This window comes from Fomitopsis serialis (assembly GCF_022376445.1).
Source record: "Fomitopsis serialis strain Sig1Antser10 chromosome Unknown B0H18scaffold_51, whole genome shotgun sequence".
Lineage (NCBI taxonomy): Eukaryota > Fungi > Basidiomycota > Agaricomycetes > Polyporales > Fomitopsidaceae > Fomitopsis > Fomitopsis serialis.
This window is the reverse complement of record NW_025955011.1, coordinates 87,797-106,651: the sequence shown is the minus strand read 5'-3', so window position 1 is coordinate 106,651 and position 18,855 is coordinate 87,797. Positions and strand designations below refer to the sequence as shown.

General features: G+C 58.3%; 5 protein-coding genes across 5 annotated transcripts; 1 reads left to right on the top strand and 4 right to left on the bottom strand.

Moving 5' to 3' along the window:
- Nucleotides 1-212: 212 nt before the first annotated feature.
- Nucleotides 213-2,099, bottom strand: B0H18DRAFT_879111 (uncharacterized protein; the record flags this gene model as incomplete). The annotated part of the gene is made up of 4 exons (XM_048040672.1): nt 213-840; nt 944-950; nt 1,190-1,739; nt 1,929-2,099. 4 exons carry the CDS (start codon nt 2,097-2,099, stop codon nt 213-215), a joined length of 1,356 nt encoding a protein of 451 aa, XP_047891575.1.
- A 1,345-nt stretch (nt 2,100-3,444) lies between these two features.
- On the bottom strand, nt 3,445-5,420 carry B0H18DRAFT_1085810 (uncharacterized protein; the record flags this gene model as incomplete). The annotated part of the gene is made up of 5 exons (XM_048031963.1): nt 3,445-3,607; nt 3,667-3,722; nt 3,744-4,341; nt 4,408-5,078; nt 5,133-5,420. The coding sequence occupies 5 exons, from the start codon at nt 5,418-5,420 to the stop codon at nt 3,445-3,447; spliced, it is 1,776 nt and encodes a 591-aa protein (XP_047891574.1).
- A 6,046-nt stretch (nt 5,421-11,466) lies between these two features.
- On the top strand, nt 11,467-13,313 carry B0H18DRAFT_502516 (uncharacterized protein). The gene has a single exon (XM_048038338.1). The coding sequence runs from the start codon at nt 11,635-11,637 to the stop codon at nt 13,138-13,140; it is 1,506 nt and encodes a 501-aa protein (XP_047891573.1). The 5' UTR covers nt 11,467-11,634; the 3' UTR covers nt 13,141-13,313.
- Nucleotides 13,314-15,466, bottom strand: B0H18DRAFT_1183398 (uncharacterized protein). The gene is made up of 6 exons (XM_048035989.1): nt 15,237-15,466; nt 14,704-15,190; nt 14,479-14,657; nt 14,271-14,433; nt 14,079-14,224; nt 13,314-14,023 (listed from the first exon to the last, which is right to left on the bottom strand). Exons 1-6 carry the CDS (start codon nt 15,455-15,457, stop codon nt 13,771-13,773), a joined length of 1,449 nt encoding a protein of 482 aa, XP_047891572.1. The 5' UTR covers nt 15,458-15,466; the 3' UTR covers nt 13,314-13,770.
- A 2,036-nt stretch (nt 15,467-17,502) lies between these two features.
- Nucleotides 17,503-18,402, bottom strand: B0H18DRAFT_1120721 (uncharacterized protein; the record flags this gene model as incomplete). The annotated part of the gene is made up of 4 exons (XM_048034193.1): nt 17,503-17,713; nt 17,761-18,049; nt 18,099-18,164; nt 18,228-18,402. The coding sequence occupies 4 exons, from the start codon at nt 18,400-18,402 to the stop codon at nt 17,503-17,505; spliced, it is 741 nt and encodes a 246-aa protein (XP_047891571.1).
- Nucleotides 18,403-18,855: the final 453 nt, after the last annotated feature.

The following is an 18,855-nucleotide window of genomic DNA, read 5'->3' as shown; positions in this document are numbered from 1 at the left end:
TAGGCGACGTATATCGCCGGTCGCCGGGCCCTGCCAGTCAAGTGTTGAGGCGCAGCAACAAGAGAGTCGACGGGCAGATGTGGCAAGTACGACTGTACGTCGCAGTCGGTGAAAGTGTTCTCGTAGAATAGACAAAGATGTTCTATTTGCACGGCACTCCAGATGACCCTGAGGCGATATGCAAGTGAAAGTTGAGTCGGTGTAGCTACATATTACAGAAACAAGTTTGGGTACCTAGCTTGTAATAAAAGAAGCGAGTTAATCCAGCGCAAAGTCAGACTCTCGCTATCAGCGCGACCAGCCCATGGATGAATGACATCTCGGAGCTCTGCCAGAGTATTGGATAGATTGGTAAGGGCTGGATCCTCCAAAGCTTGAACTGGTACTTCGTTCATGTGCTCTGGAGGACCTGACCTACCAATCCATGATGACCAACCATCATCGTGAGCATTATTCGCATGATGCGAGTGTAATAGCCTCTCCTCGCGGAGCGCTTCCCAGTCAACTCCATACACCTCCAACTCCTCTTCGCTCAGAGCCTCTTCTGGCAACTGGTCACCCCGCACACCATGAACGAGCATGTCAAAGCCAAACATGTCTGCTGGAGAGCAATTCGGACCATTGCGGATTTGGATCCGGTGGTGATTCCAGCCTTCAGCAAAGAACTCGAGTTCCGCATTGATGTCATCAAGGAAAAGGTATTGGAGCAACCAGATATGGAGGTCACTCTGCGGGTCGAGGCCGTACCGTAGCTCCAGCTGCATGAAGAACTCTGCCCATTTTGATCCGACCTGTGCAGTGACGTCAACCCACAGGCGCTCAATGCGCACATTGTGTATGCTTCTGCGGGGCAATGTAAATATTGTCCGATGATACTGTGTGCAGTACATACCTGCCCCAAATGTATGACCCACGCTGCCCACCTCGGTTCGCTTCCATCCACTAGGCCACTGCCAGATTCTCGACTCCATGATCTCCCCGCACCCGAGATGGGACACCAAAGACATACACCGCCTGCAGAAACAGCAGCAGCACTGTAGCAGCCCGATTATTGTTATGCGCCCGGAGCGCGGCAATCAGCCGGGAGTAGCCATCAATAAAGCCATGTATGACAATTTTCCACCGAATAAGACCTGTTGGAGGGTATGAGCACTTGCGATTCTCACATGAACGACGACTCGGAGCGCACCATGTTGCCCGTCGTGGTGCCACAAGGCATTTGGCCCTGCGACTTGGTATTTCCGCCTGCGAATCCGGATCCGCTCGAAGACCCGGTGAACAGGATCAATGCGGAGAAGAGATTCGCGAATTCGAGTGCGAGGAATGCGATGGCCCAACCTTCGCAGCATCCCATCGAGCATTGCAAGTCCCGCCCGAATGTAGTGCTGCCGCAGGCGGAAGATCAAATCATCAAGTTCACTGTCAGTGAGAGTAGACAGTGGACCTGTATACGACGCGACCTGCGGCTGAGATTCAGGCGGCCAAGCGCGCACAGGATGGAGGAGGTCATCGTCTGCTCCTTCTTCATGTGGCTCGGATGTCTCACTAGACGATTGTACGAGGGGAAAGGGGCTAGCTTGTGGTTCGGCGATTCCATACTCCAACAGCGCGTTGCGGACGACAGTGCGACTAACTTGCAGAAACTGCGCAATACCGGATGTGGACCGCTGCTGATAGGCCCACGCAAGCCAGTCGCGATCAATGACATATCGGGGGCGGCCGCGGCCACCGGTGTGCTCCTCGGCCAGGATAATGGGCCGGCCATGGTGGGACCGGTCGACTGCGTCACGATACTGCATTCGAATGTCGAACTGCATCGTCGAAAGCCCATTTTGTATAGTTTGCAGATCATCGCGGGGAAATACCGACACATGCTACAGCAATACATCATCATTGTGCACCAAGTTCTGATTTTTAGGATTACTCACCTGGTGGACGAGCTGCGAGAATTGGTCCAGGTCGTCTCCAAGGCGCTCAAGAACAGTTGAATCGGTCGGAGCCGACATAGTGGCCTGGACAGAGGTTACATATTGATTGAATCGGCTATAGAACTCTCCCCGAAGGTCGAAGGAACCTGCTGGACTCGTCTGACTGTCCATCACAGCACTTCGCAGATCTGCTTTTTCTGTTTAGAGATCAGCCCTGCCTCTAACACCAAAGACATCGCATACAAGGAAATACAATGGTCTTGCAACTGGATATGTCCGAGTCGAGGTATGTGAATGGTACTACGGTGGGTGTGCAATGAGCCTCCGATGCGCCCGACACCAGCCTTCAGTTACTTCGTGACTCACTACAAGCACACAGAAATAAGCAATGTTTTGACGAATCACAATCCTGCCCGTAATCAATTGATCACCCAGCGCAGAAAAGGCTCAATGGGTAGTGCAAATGAGCACGAATGAGCACAGGCACCACTCAGAGCTGCTGGGAATGCTGCAGTTATTTCTTTGAGGGCCCGGGCGCGCAGCAGCTGCACCGGGAGTTCGAGGCGCCCAAACCGTGGGAACGCAGGTGGCCCTTGCGCGCGACGCGCGGCCGGCCTCTTCTCTCCCTCGCAGCCTCTCCCTCGCAGGTCACCCGCCGCAGAGCAGCGTGTCGCGGTAACCAGCCAGCGTGGTCTTCATTCTGACCCTTTCGGGACGAATGCTGCACCCCTGGCTGCTCTGCCCTCGCCCTGTTCGCCATTGGCTGGGTGTGCCAGCAAGGCAAGGCTGCCACCACCTCGCCGCGGCCTTCGTGCTGCAGCGCGCGCACCTCCAGTGCTGCCGCATCAAGAAGGTAAGCTCGCCGGGTTATCAAGCCAGCTGCCGCCCACTCATTTGAAGTGCCAGCAGCTTCGACTTGCTGCGGGCGCGGCTGCGAATGCGCAAGCCTGGCAGTCCAGGCGCTTGCCGCCCGCTGCCCTGTCGCGCCCCTCGCTGCCCTTCGGGAAACACCCGGCATGCGCTCGCCCATCCACTGCATCATGCGGTACATGCGAAGCGCCGCACCCGCGCCTCTTTCGCCCGGTGCACCTTCGGAGGACAACGCGTGCGACGTCTCCCAAGGGCGACACTGCCCCTCGCTCAGCAAGCTCGACCCGCCCATTTCCAAGGATGCGAACGCGAGGGACCTCAGCTAACCGTTCAGCGTGCCGGGCTTGGCAGCGCAGGTGTGGAAGGATTCTGGCGCGAGATCGAAGGCCAACTTCGGCTTCGGGCTAGCCAGCAAGGGCCCGGGCAGCCCCCACCTTCCTTCGGCGCGAACAGGCCTCGGTGCGCGCCGCCCCTCCGCTGCTCGCTGCGTGGTCCGTGCGCATCGCAGCATAAGGTAGAGGACGCCAGGTACCACCCCCCTTACGTAATCAATTACATAATCAATTTACACGGCCAAATCCCAGCCTCAGAACCGATGTAACATAAGCGCCCGATAGCAGACGAGAGGAGGAGGAGGAGGAGGGTGTTACGAATGCCTATTTAGTTCTTTACAGTCATCCCTGATCTGTGCGACGAAACTCGATGGTAGTGTGCGATGTCCGTGGTATTTTCGGTTAGCCCAGTAGGCCTCCGTGCCATCGAGACCTTGCTGATATGCAGAGATGAAGCGCGCAGAGCGATTTGCATATCTACGGATGTCCGAAATCAACACAAACAAAGGATGGCAGGGATAGACTAGATCACTTACCTTACAATGCGAGTCCACGGAACAGCATCAAGGCATGCCTTGACATTCTCCCTCATCTGCTGCATGTCAGATGTCACCGGGGATAAACGGTAAAGGTACTTTGATGCACCCCAATACTGCTCGATAAAGTTCAATTCTGGATGAAATTTGGGATAGAAGTCACAGATATGACCGCGACATTCAATCAGCTCTTCCAGCTGAGACTTCTGGCTCACAAAGTCTGGCTGTGTGAATAGAAGACGGCGGCAGCAGCAATCTGTCCTGCCAGATTCGCACTTGAATCCGACGCACTGGGCTTTCAACCCGCTGTCTGGCCATAATCCACGCTCCCGGATGATGACCTCCATGCCCTTGAACCATCCGGGGTGCTGAGGGTCATCATCCGGAAAGTAGAAATCTTGCGGTTCGCCACTGGGAAGCTGACCATGACGCATGCGGGTGCCGCCCTTCGGTACCCACGTCTGCGATGGGTTCTTCGGCATGTAGCGTGCGGACAGGGCGTCCGGCGCTCGCTTCTGGTGACTGGGAGCATTATCGAAGAGGAAGAGTCCCGTAGCAAACCCGTTTGTCTTCTCCTCAAAGACATCGATTGCATTATCGACCTGTGCAAGTAACTCCTCGGTCGCGAAGTAGCCATCACGGTTTTTCCCCGCTTCAAAGAATACTCGTGCCTCTCTACATGCAACATGCCCAATCAGTTGCGCATTCAATCGCATGAAAATTTGTTTGTGGCAGACTTACTCATCTCCATGTGTGAGTCGACCCCATTCTACTGTCAAAAAATCGGACACCATTAACGACGAACCCTCGCCTTTGCGGACCGGCTTTGGACGTTCGGAGCTGTGGGTCCATTTCGTCTTTCGGCGGTCATGGGCATAGAATGTTGATTCATCCTGGGTCGCCGCTATGAGCCGGAATGGGCGACCACCAGGTATTGGGAAGCCTTTCGGGATGTGGCAGATGTTGCCATCATTGTCGTAAGTCACCATCCGCTTTTCATACTCCTTCCAGCGCTCAACAAACTTGCTGCGGTACTCGACAACATCGCTGCGTTCATGGCCGTCAATGTACATGCCATTCGCGAGCCTTTTGTAGCGCCAGTCGAGCTTGTGCAGCCACCGACGTGCCGTCCGCTCGGAGATCGTTAACTTGCCACCGAGCTTGTCGCGCATGTCCGGAGTTGATACAAAGTCAACGATATCTTTTGCGCGGATGTAACCGGTTTTCGCGATGGACATGAGGTGAGCTTGTATTGCTGCGGAGAGGTCCTCGTCGTCAAGGATTGAACGGTGTGGGCGACAGTATCGGTGCAGCGGGAGCTTGTTGGAGTTCAGATACTGATGGAGCCACCGTCGAATTGTTCGTGCGTATTCGGAGCTGCGTCCAGCGGCTTTTGCTGCGAGAACTGATGACTCCCGCCATGTGTAGGTGAGAGCCGGGTCAAGATAGAGGTTGAGAGTGCCAACCATTGCCGTGATGCGGCTGCGGAAGACAACATCAAGTTTCTTGTCTTTCGACTTTAAGGTGAGTCGAGTCTGTGCTGCTTTGAGAGCTGGGAAATCCCGGTATGACAGGACATTCAACGCATCATCAATTGCGGTCTCGGGTTCCTCCGAGCCGCCAGACATGCTGCGAGCTTGGCGTAAGTCGCGAAGCAGTTCATCGACTTTGCGGCGAGCCTCCACCACAGCGATCTCAGGCCCGAGGCGGTCTTGTTCGGAGTCACTCGGCTCGTCGTCACAGATTTGGGTCATGGCTGGTGAGTCTTCGACTACACTCGCAAACTAGCAGGGCAATGTTAGAATCTAGCTCACAGATACAAAAGTGCATGTATGCTCACCGAAGTCTCGTCTTCAGAATCAATGGTGGAGCCTGAGGCCGGCCACACTGGCTGCGAAGTTGATTGCTCGCCTGTGGCGTCTGAGCCCGTGGACTCGGAGTTGTCATGAGGGTGCGTGTTCGTAGACTGTAACGGGTCTATTCGGGTGTCATCAAGACCTACCCGTTATAGTATATCTTATCATGTATGTTTGGCTATGTTTGCTCTCTCGTCTCGTATGGCGCGCCAGCGCACTTACCTTAGCCTTAACTACCTCACTATTACTGCCTAAAGATGCCCTATGCGTATACGATACTCTCCTGAATAGAGATTGGATACACTGCATCTGCGGGCGTGATTTGAGTGTTACACTTTTTTGCAGTCCTCTGCTTCTCTCGAACAGACTTCTATTCTGGGGAACTACTACTGGCAACAAACTCTACAACTCTCGAACTTGAACTCGAACCTATGCTTTTTTGGAACACTCTAGTCGACCTCGCAATATCTCAAGAATATGGCCGAGTCGACAACCAACACTTCCGAGCCCACGCGCAGCAGCCGCGGGTCCCGAAGTGGAACCCGCAGCAGGCTGAAGGCGTTGCGCGCGGAAATCCGAGCTAAGCTCGCCGCGAGTCAAGAGCGGCTGAACGAAGTGCTCGCGGAATCCATCGCAAGTCAACAGCGAATGGAGGCTGCCCTCGTAGAGGCAGCCGCGAGCCAACAGCGGATCAACTCCGCTCTCGAGGAGTCACAGCAACTCCAAACGGACTTGCTGGAATCGGTCGACAACGCGTTGACCGAGGCCAGCAGCCGTAGCAGGTCTTCCCGCTCGAAGACCGCCCGGACTGAGTCCTCCGACCCAGAGAACTCAGCCGGAGCACTCACGGAGCAGGTAGCATCCGACCGCAAGGTCGAATGCGCACCGCGCTCTGAGCAGCTCAAGCCCGAAGTCGAGCTTGCTCAGAGCCGCCCGGAGATCCCGTCTCCGCCTGCTCCAGCCCAGCCGACGAGCTCGGCACCACTGTCAAGAGTGGTGCACGCGCTAGGCTCGACGGCGCCGCCGTCGCCGAGCCTGAGCCCGAGTTCAACGAGCGAGAGGCCGAGCCGACCCGTATCCGCGCCCGAGAAGGGATAGGTACACAACTCAACGGTGTGCCCAGCGAGAACGGGACGGAACTCGCAAGTTCACGCGTCGCGCGCTCAGAAATGAGCCGCGACATAAAAATATTATATTCGAGTCGAGCAACGCGCTCGACGTGAGCAACGACGCGCTCGACACGGCCGGCGACGCGCTCGACACGAGAAGTGTTGAGCGTCACGAGCCCGTGTCGGCGGTGAGCGCTCAGAGAGCTAGCGCCCAACGCTCTGCTCTCGACCGCCACCACCTCGCCGACGACCTCCCTCCGGGCACCCGTCTCGACCGCCAGAACGCGCATCAAGACGCGTGTTCTGTCCCAACGGGCAGGAACGCGCGAATCCGCGACTGGCTAGCTGAACTCCCGTCAGTTCAGTTAGCAGCGCGCGAAGACCCTGCAGGCGACGCAAGACCGCCGTCTCCTTCCTCTCCCGGGCCTCCAACTTCATCCGCGAGACCTCCGTTCGATCCCCTCTCCTCTCCTCTCTACCCTGGCGACTTCTATCCGGATCTTTGCGACCCAGGCGACATGCAACAAAGCCGCGCGGCCCAGGACTCGCACAACGCGCGTGCAAGTCCAGCGCCGAGCCACAAGGTCGCTCAGGCCACCGAGAACGCCGCGAAAGGGACGCAGAAGGAGGAAGGGGAGAAGGGGAGGAAGAGAGAGGAGGGGGAAGGGCGCGGGACGAGCATGGAAAACGAGCACGACGGCTCGAAAACCGCAGGTACGCCTTCGCTGGCCGTCCCTGCCTCGCCGCCTCCGCTCCCAGTGCCCGCGCCAGCAGGCGTATCGACGAACGAGAAGCTCGTCGTGCGTCCTGCTGGTCACCAAGACGGCACCTCTGCTTTCCGGGACGACTCATACGTCGTACCCACCGCCTTGGACGGTACCACGGCAGACGCACAGAGCTGCGCGTCCGACGTGCCCGTTCCATCGCCACTGCCCGCGCCAGCAGGCGTATCGACGCACGAGAAGCCCGTCGTGCGCCCTGCTGGCCACGAAGACGGAACATTCGTCTCCTGGGACGACTCCAGCGTCGTACCCGACATTCTGCAGGGTAGCCCGTCGGACGTACATTGCTGCACGTCTGACGTACCCCGTCCTTCTACGAACCGCTGCACAGCGTGTACATCGAGCCTACTACTCGATGTACAGGTTGTCGAGGAGGACGACGCTGCGCCCGGCGTACTCGCAAATGTACCCGGCGCGCTCGCCGACCTCTCATGCGCGAGCGACGGCCCCGAGGTACACCCTGCAAAGGTGCACCCGGTACGCACGTCACCAGCCGCAGTGCCCGCGTTGGGAGACAACACAACGAACATTGAGTACGTTGCGTGTCCCTCCGACGTTGAAGACCGGGTACTGGGCCTGTGCAGTAGCACTACAAGTGTGCCTGCTGCTCATACCTCGCGAGACGGCGCGTCTGGAGAGTCGTCGAGCTCTGCCAGGCCGTCTCCCTCTGTTTCCTTACCACCGCACGCGGCGGATACGTCGAGCCTGTCGCTCGATGTATCCCCCGATGCTTTCCTTCTGGATGCGAGCGACGCACTTCCGTCCGCGCTCATCGCCATCCAGCACGCCCCTACTTGGCGTAGCGACGCGCCCGGAGAACACGCTAGTTCTACCGGGTCGTCCTTTTCTTCTTCTCTACCATTTCGCGCTATGCGTACGTCGAGCCTTCCGCCCGACGTACACGCAACCGAGTCCTGGGACGCGCGCGACGCACCCTCAAGCTTGCTCGCCGCGACCCCTCAAGCTTCCATGTCGACATTTTCACGTCCAGTGCCCACACCAACGCATGGTACAACGAGCATCGAGCTCGCTGCACCCGGTGTTGATGACCTCACGGAGCCACTGTATCCGTCCGACGGCCTGACTAACGGGCCCAGCGCCGTCACGACGCACGACGTGTTCGGCATGCAATCGAGCATGACAGACGCGTATTTTACTTCTATCTCTCATCCTTTCATTGCAACATCCGCACGTCATACAGGGAGTACAACGAGCTCGAGGTTCGATGTAACCACTGTCTGTGACCGTCGGGCTCCCGTCTCGACGCATACGCGTCTGCTGCCCACACCGATGAATGGTACCACGAGCATCGAGCTCGCGGCAACAAGCATCGGCGACAGTCCTGGGGTAGCAAGTCCTTGTAACGGCCTGGTTACCGAGCCCAGCGGCGTCATGACGCACGACGTGTTCGGCGTGCCACACAGCACGACCGACACGTCTCCTTATTCTATTACAACACCTGCTCCTCGCACAGAGAACACGCCGAGCTCGAGGCTTGACGTGCTCACTGTCGACGAGCCCAGCAACACGCGCGAGATACGCCCAAACGTGCTCGCCGCGGATTCGAAACCCCACGTACTGGGTACGTCGAGCAACAGCTCGCTCGACGTACACTGTATTAGTCCAATTCCTTCTGCAATTTTGGAGGAGGGGGAAGGGACCGTCCACGGTTCTGAGTCCGAGCATCAAGACACAGGACACGCAGGTCATATGCGAAGGATCCTGACCGACGTGCAGAGAAGCATGTCGGTCAGCCTATCGACACCTAGTGTACCTGTGGTGCTCGCTGCGTCCAGCGATGCGACCAGCGTGCGATCGAGCACGCTTGGCACATCCACCTCCACCTCCAAGACTGGGACTTGCAACCACGACCAGGTCGTCGTCGACGTACTCAGAAGCATGTCGGCGACGTTTCCTTCGTCAAGGTGCAAGTCAAGCTCGGTTCAAGCTACACTGAGCGAGACCGTCGGCATGCGATCATGCATGTCCGACGCATCCGTCTCCACCGCCAAGACGAACACTCGCAACTTTGACCAGGTCGCCGTCGACGTACCTCGAAGCACGTCGACGACGTCTCCTCCGTCAAGGTGCAAGACCATCGTCACTGCTACGCCCGGCGACGCAGCCGGAGTGCAATCAAGCACGCTCGGCGCGTCCACCTCCATCGTCAAGACAGGTTTGTCGAGCACACAGAGCTTGTCAGCCAACGTACTCGACGAGACTGACCGGGACAAGTGCTCGACGAAGGGCAGTACATCCAACCTGAAGGATGTACTGACTCCGTCAGCAGCCGCCTCGCTCCACGTATCCGACAAGGCTGACCCTTGCGACCAGGCCGTCGCCGACGTACCCAGAAGCACGTCGGCCACGCCTAGCTCGTCAAGACACAAGGCTAGCTTGGTCAATACCCCGTCCAACGATGCAGACAGCATGCGATCAAGCATGGCCGTCGCGTCCTCCTACGTCATCAAGGTGCCATCGTCGAGTACAACGAGCCTCGCACTCACTGTACACGGCGAGGCCCACACCCACGACGACGACGCGATCGACGCGCTCAGAAGCACGTCCACCAGTTCATCGACATCGCTGCCCACATCGGTTTCGGCAACACGCGAGGCTCACGACGGGTCTGACAAGATAGACCAGCGCGAGCCTGAAGGCGTGAAGACCCGGCCTCTGGGCTTGTCATCTAGCACACGGACCCGCAAGGACTCTACGTCCCTTGCAGGCCGTGTCGATGACGAAGACGTGCGCGAGCACGAAGCTCCGTCGATGGTTCTGCAACCAGACCTGTCATCTGGTACACGGACCCGCAAGGACTTGGTGTCCATGGCAGGCCGTGTCAATGGCAAAGACACACGTCCATGCAGGTCCGACCTCAACGTGTCTGCATCGAGTCGCTATGCGTCGGGTACCCGCCGCACGTACGAGGACCCGACCTTGTGCGTGCGCGGTACGCTAACCTCCATATCGGAGACCACGCCCTGCGATGCAACCGGTGTACAACCAAGCGGCGCGTCTGCGTCCACCCCTAAGGCCGGACCTTGGTCGAGGGTACTCAGTTCACTGCTGGCACCTCCTTCGCCACCGGCTCTCCCTATCCCGCAGCCGAAGTGCTACACGACGAGCCCGTCGCTCGTCGTGGGTACATCACGCAGCAATAGCGCCCTGTCGGATGCACCCAAGAGCATATCCGACATGTACATCGCCAATGCAATGCCCAGCGACGCGATTGGCGTACGATCCAACATGACCGACGCGTCTGACACCATCGTCAAGACATCCTCGTCTCGTATGGCGAGCACCTCACTCACCGTACACGGCGAGCCCAACGCTTGCGATGTTGTCGCCATCGACGTACCTCTGAGCACGTCGATCGACTCATCCGCATTGACGTCTGCCACTGGTTCGACACCGCGAGAGGCAGACTCGCCTACACTGTCTTCAAGACATCACCGCATACGGAGAGCTCGTTGCTCAACGTATCCGGCGAGATCAACACCGGTGACAAGGCTGCAGTCGACGCGTTCAGAAGCATGTTGACTGCCTCCATGTCAACGGAATGTAAGTCTCCCGAGTCGACACTGGCTGTGTCGTCCGGCATCAAGGATCCGACTACGATGGACGAGTGCTCAGCGAAGGACAGTACATCCAACTCGAAGGATGTACTGACTTCGTCGGCAGCCCCATCCTCGAGTACTGTAACTCGTGCGCAAGACAAGCCGTATCACTCGAGCTCGTACGAGCGGTACAGGCCCCCGCACTACGTGATCAAGCTCCGATCCGTGCGCACAAAGAGTCGACCTCGGACGTGCGCGGTACATCCCCCGTCAAGATGCCGTCGCCGAGCACAGCGAGCTCGTCGACACCACGGCACACATTAGCCTCGACAACACGCGAGGTTCGCGACAAGACCGCCCCGCGCGAGCACGACGGCGTGAAGGAAGGCAGTACACCCACTCTGTCGGATGTACTGTCATCCTCACGTCAGTCAGCCTCGTCGAAGACTAGGAAGCCGGGCAGGTCGTCCGACACTCAGACCAGCAAGTCGGTCAGCTTCGCGACGAACGAGAAGCTTGACAAGGCCAATGAAGACGAGAAGGGCAGTACACCTGAGCCAGGTGTACTGACTTCTTCGCGATCCACGGCCCGACCGACATCAAGTACGAGTCAACGCGATGGCCAAGACCTGCGCGGACGCACGTCCACCTCGACGCACCCATGTCGAGCCCCTACTTGTCGGATACCCGCCGCACGCACGAGGAACCGACCTCGCGCGCGCGCACGACCTCGACCGCCAAGACCGCCAAGCGGGTCGCCGAGCAATCGACGAGGCACAGTACGCCCGAGTCGCCGGACGTACTGACCTCATCGTACTCGATGGCCGAGCTGGAATCAAACCGCCTGGCGCTCATCGCCCGATACTCGTCAGCTAGCAAGTGGGCGAGTACAAGTACAAGTACAGCACAGACTGAGTCACCACGTCCGTCAGACATGGTGGCCACGTCTTCCCGTACGCACACGGACCAGACATCGCGTCCGAGGAGGAACAATATGTCCACGACGGGCATACCGACCTCGTCGCACTCGACAGCAAGGCCGGCGACGTCGACAGAACGCTCACGTCCGCTGACGGAACGTGAACAACCTTCCGCGCGACCAGGCTATCGCCGTATCCACGAGGATTCAACCTCGCGTGTACGCGACAAGACTGTCGCCTTCACCGATTACCGGGGAGGTTCAGTCCAAAGGGGGGAAGGGAGCGGCACGGCAAATCGTGACCGCTTGACTCGGACGAATACCAGTACATCGAGTCGCGATGTACTGGGGTCGGAACGAGTAGACGAGACACATGTGGTCTGGACATCGAGCGCGAGGCTTGATGTACAGACCCATGTACCTGCGACGACATTCTCGAAGCCGAGCATGTCGCGTGGTATCTTCGACATGATTGGTACCATTCCAACAGCGGGCGCGCGCTCCGAGTATATTGATGATACTCGGTGGCCGACTGCTGAGCACCTGCGAGCCGAGTGTTTCAGTTTTGTGACCGACCGGTTCGAACTCAAGCTGGCTCAGGCTGCGAAGGCCGAGCAAGCTGGGGACTGGAAGGCATGGGCTGAACTCAAGGTCAGCGGCCTCGACTGGGGAGATGTCCTCAATGACATGTCTCCGCGACCGGAGTCGTACACCCGAGCGGCTCAGAGAGCCCGCGATCACTTCCAACGGGCTGTGGAAGTGCGGCCGATAGACTACGAACTATCGTGGTCCGAGCCTCGGTTGCTACGACCACTCCGTGAATGGGTCTATGCTCAGCTCTGGGATCAATCAGTGCCCTTCGTAGCTACTTACCAACCAGCAGTCGATGTTACTGCTGGTAGGTCAGTATTCTATGGCATGGGTGGTGGATTTGTCCCGACTTCGACTCGGAGTCAATCAGATGGTGATGAGTCTTACGATTCCACCCCTGACATACCATCTGACCACGATGATGTTGAGTCCGAGCACTCTCAGGCTTCGGAACATGATGGTGGTCCAGGTGATGACGAGGTCGACTCAGTAGTAGTCTCTGATGACTATTATGAGTCAGACTCGTATGACCATAGCTCACCTATGGCCTCGTCTGCATCTGGTGCTTCTGCATATTCTGCCGAAGACTATGATGACTATGATGACGAGGATGGTGACTATGATGATGATGATGGTGGTGACTACTACTCAGAGTAGTAGTCCGCTTTTTGAGGCTCTCCTGTATGCCTGAACACATTGTATGTTCAGGTGCAGGCGAGTAGTACGCTGGCGCGATGATATGTTTTCTTTTCTTTTATGTTTCTTTCATACCTGTTGCAGTATGTTGTACCACAGATGGTTGAACATACTCAATGCCCACGAGATCATGCTGTGTACATCCATATGGGATGTTCACTACATTGATTGCTCTATCTCGGGTACTTTCAGGATGTAGTCAGCTCACGGAGACCCTGTGGGCACTACATAGATTGCTGTGTTCCGAGACCCGGCCCACAGTTTATCTTACCTGTACCTGAGGTGAGTAATCTCTTACAAGAAGATATGCATGGTATGTTCTCTTCATTGTCTTTCGCTGGGACTCGTGAGACGAGTCCAGTGGGGGAGAGTGTAACGGGTCTATTCGGGGGTCATCAAGACCTACCCGTTATAGTATATCTTATCATGTATGTTTGGCTATGTTTGCTCTCTCGTCTCGTATGGCGCGCCAGCGCACTTACCTTAGCCTCAACTACCTCACTATTACTGCCTAAAGATGCCCTATGCGTATACGATACTCTCCTGAATAGAGATTGGATACACTGCATCTGCGGGCGTGATTTGAGTACGTTACACTGCCCCAGGAATAAAGTCCGGTGAAAACTTGGGCAGGCAGTCTCGCTGATGGCCGTGGATGTGGAAGAGGCCGATTCCCCAAAATATCAACACCATTAGCGGCCACGTCAAATGCTTCGAAGCCTTCGTAAACCGAGGAACAGCATTTTTGCTATACTGACAGGCGATGTCATACATCAGAATGAAGGTCTGCAGGCCGGCGTAGAACTGAAAGGCCTGGGAGAGTGCATAGTCCATGTTCATTTGCCTGGGTAGCGAAGGCGTGTCAGAAGCGAAAGAGTACGCTGGTGGGCGGCACACACCGCTCGCCTTTTTGAAAATCGACCACTGCATGGGGAACAAAACAGCCATGCCTCGCGCATGCTACTGCTCCGATACCGGTGGCCTCCATGTCGTGGCGATCGGCATTAGCCTGGTTGACGGCCCGGTGCGCATGACAGCTCGATTTCTCCGCAAAGTCAGTGCGCGCGTGTTCCAAACGATGGAATGCGCACCTCTCGAACCTCTACGGCCTCTTTGAGGTGGCATTTGTAGGGCTCTTCCGTTACCATAAATCCATGACCGTCGGCAAGGGACACATCCTCTTTTGGGCTTCGCATTTTTAAATGCTCAGCGCTGAAATTACCGTCCATAACGAATGACTGTGTGTATTTCCACCTTCCAATGGTGAGTACGGTGATTTTTAATACGCGACGTACTCACTGGTTGGCTTCCCGGTCCCAGCCGTCCTTCAGATTGACACCGGGTCGCGGACACGCAACACATCCCAATGCAAGATCCCCGGGACCTACGGGGCCCCGTCCGTGGCCATATCCATGCCATTTGCGATATTTGAGATTCCGCCACTGCCGACTGGTCCGCAAGAGCTCTCTGTATCGATCCTGGTGCAAGTGAGACAAATGACATGGGAGGTTCAGCGGAACGTACAGGAACACGGGCCGGAAAGGCGTTGCTGGTAAGCCGTCGCAGTCGCTCGAAGTAGCTTTGAGCCGCAATGCCAGAAATCTTGTTGGCCAACAAGAAGTCGTCAAGTACTCGGAAGGTGAAGGCGGTGCGGGGGGCAAGCACGGAGGCCGGATAGAGTCCGAGCGCGAGAAGCTGCCGCGGTTTGCTGTCGGGCTTCGAGCACTGGCAGAACGTGACTCGAACATGGTGGACCCCTGTAACATCGACTACGGTAATTTTGTGACACAACCCTTCCCCGCTAATCAGGGAGAAAAGCGGGCACGGTGCGCCTCCATGTCCGAGAAAGAGGCGGGCGCCAACATTGTACAATGAGCTTGTCTGAAAAAATCCTTGATTGGAGTCAGAATCATTTCCGACCCCGTTATAAGTACATACCGCACTCTCCAAGCACAGGCCCTTGCTGCCTCGAGGGCTCTGCGGGAAAGAGATCGCTTTCCACATCCTCCCACTCGGACGCCTCGTCAGGCTCCTGGACTTCGGGGTCAGCTGGCAACGGACCGTCTTCGGAAATCCAACGCTCCACCCGATGCAGGAAGTCTCGCTTATGCTCAGTGACGCAGCACCCTGTACAAAAGCTCGGCTGGCCCATGCAGTCAATGCATCTCCAAGGACTCCATTCTGCGTTGCACTCGGCGCACCGCCGCCTCTCGCGTGGAGCTTCCAGATCAATAAGCCGTTCAAGGAAGTCCTCGCGATGCGGGAGCCATTCCCTCATAAAGTCCGCCTGCGTCTGCGAGAAATTAGCACGGCGAAAGGACGACCAGCTATAACACGCACCGAGCCGGCCAACCTGGTCTTCGCTCGTTTTCGGGCATGCCCAGGAAGTAGGTGCGCGTTTGCAGGGTCCCCAAAGTCGAAGTTCGGAATGTCGTCGACTGCTGGTTCCGATGGAAGTGGCTGCGAGGACAGACCGGTCGTGGACGGCCCAGAGGCAGATGGCCCGGCGATGGGTGCATCGATTTGCGTTCTGCCTGTAAACCTTGCGGGCACCAGTGAATATGTTTCCTCGTCGACGTTTCGGTAACGCGCGTGCGCATCACCTTTGCCCGCGGCTTCACTCCGGCCTGTATGATACGTCGCGACATCGTGGGATGAGCAGAGCAGCGATGGCAAAGCCAACCGTGTGATTCAAACAAAATTGTGACGTGGCGCTGCTCCCTCGCCGAACCCAGTGAGGCGAGACCATTGGACGGCCGACCGTCGGGTGAAGGACGCAAGGGCGCGACGGGTCGTTATGAATACGGCCTTATGCGCTTTCAGTTAGACCGTACAAAGACCACAATCGATTTCCAGACGGACTCCCAAGCGCAAAAGTTCAAATACATTAATGCCCGCGCGCTGAAACACTACACTACGTCTACGCCGCGGCAACCTGGTAGCGACGCCTGTGCTGCTCACAAAGGTCCGTCACGTACCTTCGGACGACCTCTGCCTGCGCAGGCGTCGCGGACACGCCTGCATGAGCCAGGAGAATACCTGGCCCGTCGATCGCGACCACAGGAGCTTCGTCACCGTCAAAACCACTCCATCCGACCTGATAAGCGTCTCCGGGCTCGCCCTTCCACAAGTGAGTAGAAGAACAGGCCGCAAAAGTACAAACTCACCATTCGCTCGCGGGCAGCTCCCTGCGCTGGGCGTGTCCGGGGAACCACGGCTGCATGTCCTCAATGATCCAGTCAATCCGCTCAAACAGACCCTCCAGCCCGATGGAGCGCGACGGCGTTGCGATGGCGCCACTTGGTCTATTGTAGACGGGCTGTGGCAGGTCGACAACGGGGATGGAGGCGGCGGAGTACGGCGGTGGTGGAGGGTCGTCAACGCAGGCGTCATCCACGCCGGTCTGCGTCGCCTCGGCACCGACGGAGGGGGTGGTGGAGGGAGGGCGCGGGCGACGGCCGGAGGTGCGAGAGAGGCCGGACTGACCGTGAAGGCCGGACAGAAGACCGTGCTGGCCGCGGAGGCCTCGGCCGGAGGGGTCATCGCGCCGCTGGACTGCCAGGGCTTGGGGCGAGGGCCACGCACACCCGCCCCCGCCGGGTTTGAGTCGACCGTGCACGCAGCTGCGGGAGGGACGGGCGCGGGGGGTGTCGCATGGAAGGCCGTGGCGCGTGGGCCAGGACGGATTGCGCGGGGCGCGTCAGAGGGCGAGGGCGTCGCGGAGGTGGCGGGAACGGCCGAGGCGGACGGCCTGAAGGAGGCGGGGGCGCGAGGGCCGACAGGAACGGCGGGAAGACGGCGAGGGGATGGGCGCGACGAAGCGGGCATGAGTGCGGGGTGGGGGAGAGACGTTGAAGTCCGGTTGATGGACTGGAGGCTTAAGTGATGGGCAAACCGCGCAGCCACCATCAGAACAGTCACATGCCGTTCAGACGGCCTGTGATCTGATCATCTCGGCGAGCGCTCGAGGATCACGGTCTTCGATTGCTAGCGCCCGCGGCCTCCCGGCGCCTGCACGGCCTTCCGCGCTGATTTTCGAAGACCGGGCTGGCGCGGAAGCCGCACGAGGCCTCTGCCTGCACCTCGGCGGAGACTGCATTCGGCACGCCGCCGAGATAGAACGGCATAAGGCGGAATCTTATGCCTTTTAGTTGACAGCCGGTAAGTTGGGCAGCATTTCGTTTGCGTGCATTTCCAACGTCGTACGCACTATGCCGGCCTCTGAGTCGGTGGCCTTGAAGTCCGGAACAGGCGCGTTTTTGACGCATTTGCCACACTATGTACATTCGATATTGAATACAATACGTACAGAACGTCGCATATTCACGCTGGTGGCGCGTACGCTCCCGGTGCGTGCGTCATGCCGCTTGTTGACCATAGGTGGTGCACGATTCGATAAAGCACCACCTCCTGCTCCGGGTGCGCCGCCACGACGACCATCGACCACATGAGCGGAGGGCCCCTCTCCCGCCAGAGAATTTTGTACACGTGGACCATGGGGCCCACGCGGATTGCATCTGTTGCATGCCTTCGTCTGCGCAAAATGAGTACGCGGGTGTAGCCATGAGACCGGGCACTCACATTGAGTTCGTCGGGTCGGGCACCCCGCGCGAGTCGCCGTGGTAGTGCGGCTGCATGTCGCGGACCAGCTCTATCATGGTGCGGAGGAGGTCACGTAACGACACCGTGGCACGGGTCCAGGGTCGGTTGTAGTCCGGACGCAGGTATGCCGGCCAGGTCCACTGCTGGTGGAAGTCTTGTGCCCCGTACAGGGGCGGGGGAACCGGAGGAGGCGACGCATCCCAGATCTCGCGAGGAGCGCCGCCTGCGAGGCCCATCGGGCTCGCTGCAACAGGCCCAGTCGCAGGACCTTGGACATGGGTGAGATGGGAGTTGGGAAGCAGGGCCCGGACGCTCACCTTGCTCAGGCGCGTCGCGCGCCGGCAAACCAGGCTCCGCAGCAATTGCTGAACCAGCGTTGCTGCCTGATACGCGTCACGCAAGGTAGGTCAGTAGTTAGTGGCAGGGCGTGGAACGGAAGGGCGCACCAAAGGCGGTGGCCGCAAAACCATCCCCCGCGACGGGATCTGAAGGCAGGGGAAGCGCAGCAAAGGCCGTCGGGGCCGCGAGGAAAGCCGCTGGACCGCGCGCAGTGCCGCGACCGGGCTCACTCAAGCCAGCTGGGGAGTCGGAGCAATTGAAACGTGAGGGCGGGGAAGACATGATGGCTTCAAGGGTGGGGGAAGAGATGGAGGTGCGGAGGACGGGCGAGTATATGTAAGGCGCGTTAAGCGACCACTCTGCCAGTGCGGCAATCTAATCTGATGGGAAGTGACTCACCAACGACTAACGGACGGCGTGTTGCGCAAGGAGCTGGCCAATGAGAACGCTAAATCGAAAGGCAGACGGGAGGGAGTACGCGTCGGGCGGGCGCTTCGGAGTCAGCAGGTACGGACGGAGGCTCGCGGGAGCAGCGGAGCGCCCCTGCGTGAGCCCAGGGCTGTTATCAATGACATATTCGTTCGTTTTATGCCTCACTCATCGCAGTCTATGTGAGCTTCGGAGGCGGTTGCGATTTCTCCAGGCAAATCCGGATCCGCGCGGCCATTTCCGAAAAGGCCGATCAGATCGCGCGTCCTCAATGGGAGGCCGCACCGTGCCCAGCAGCCAGGCCGC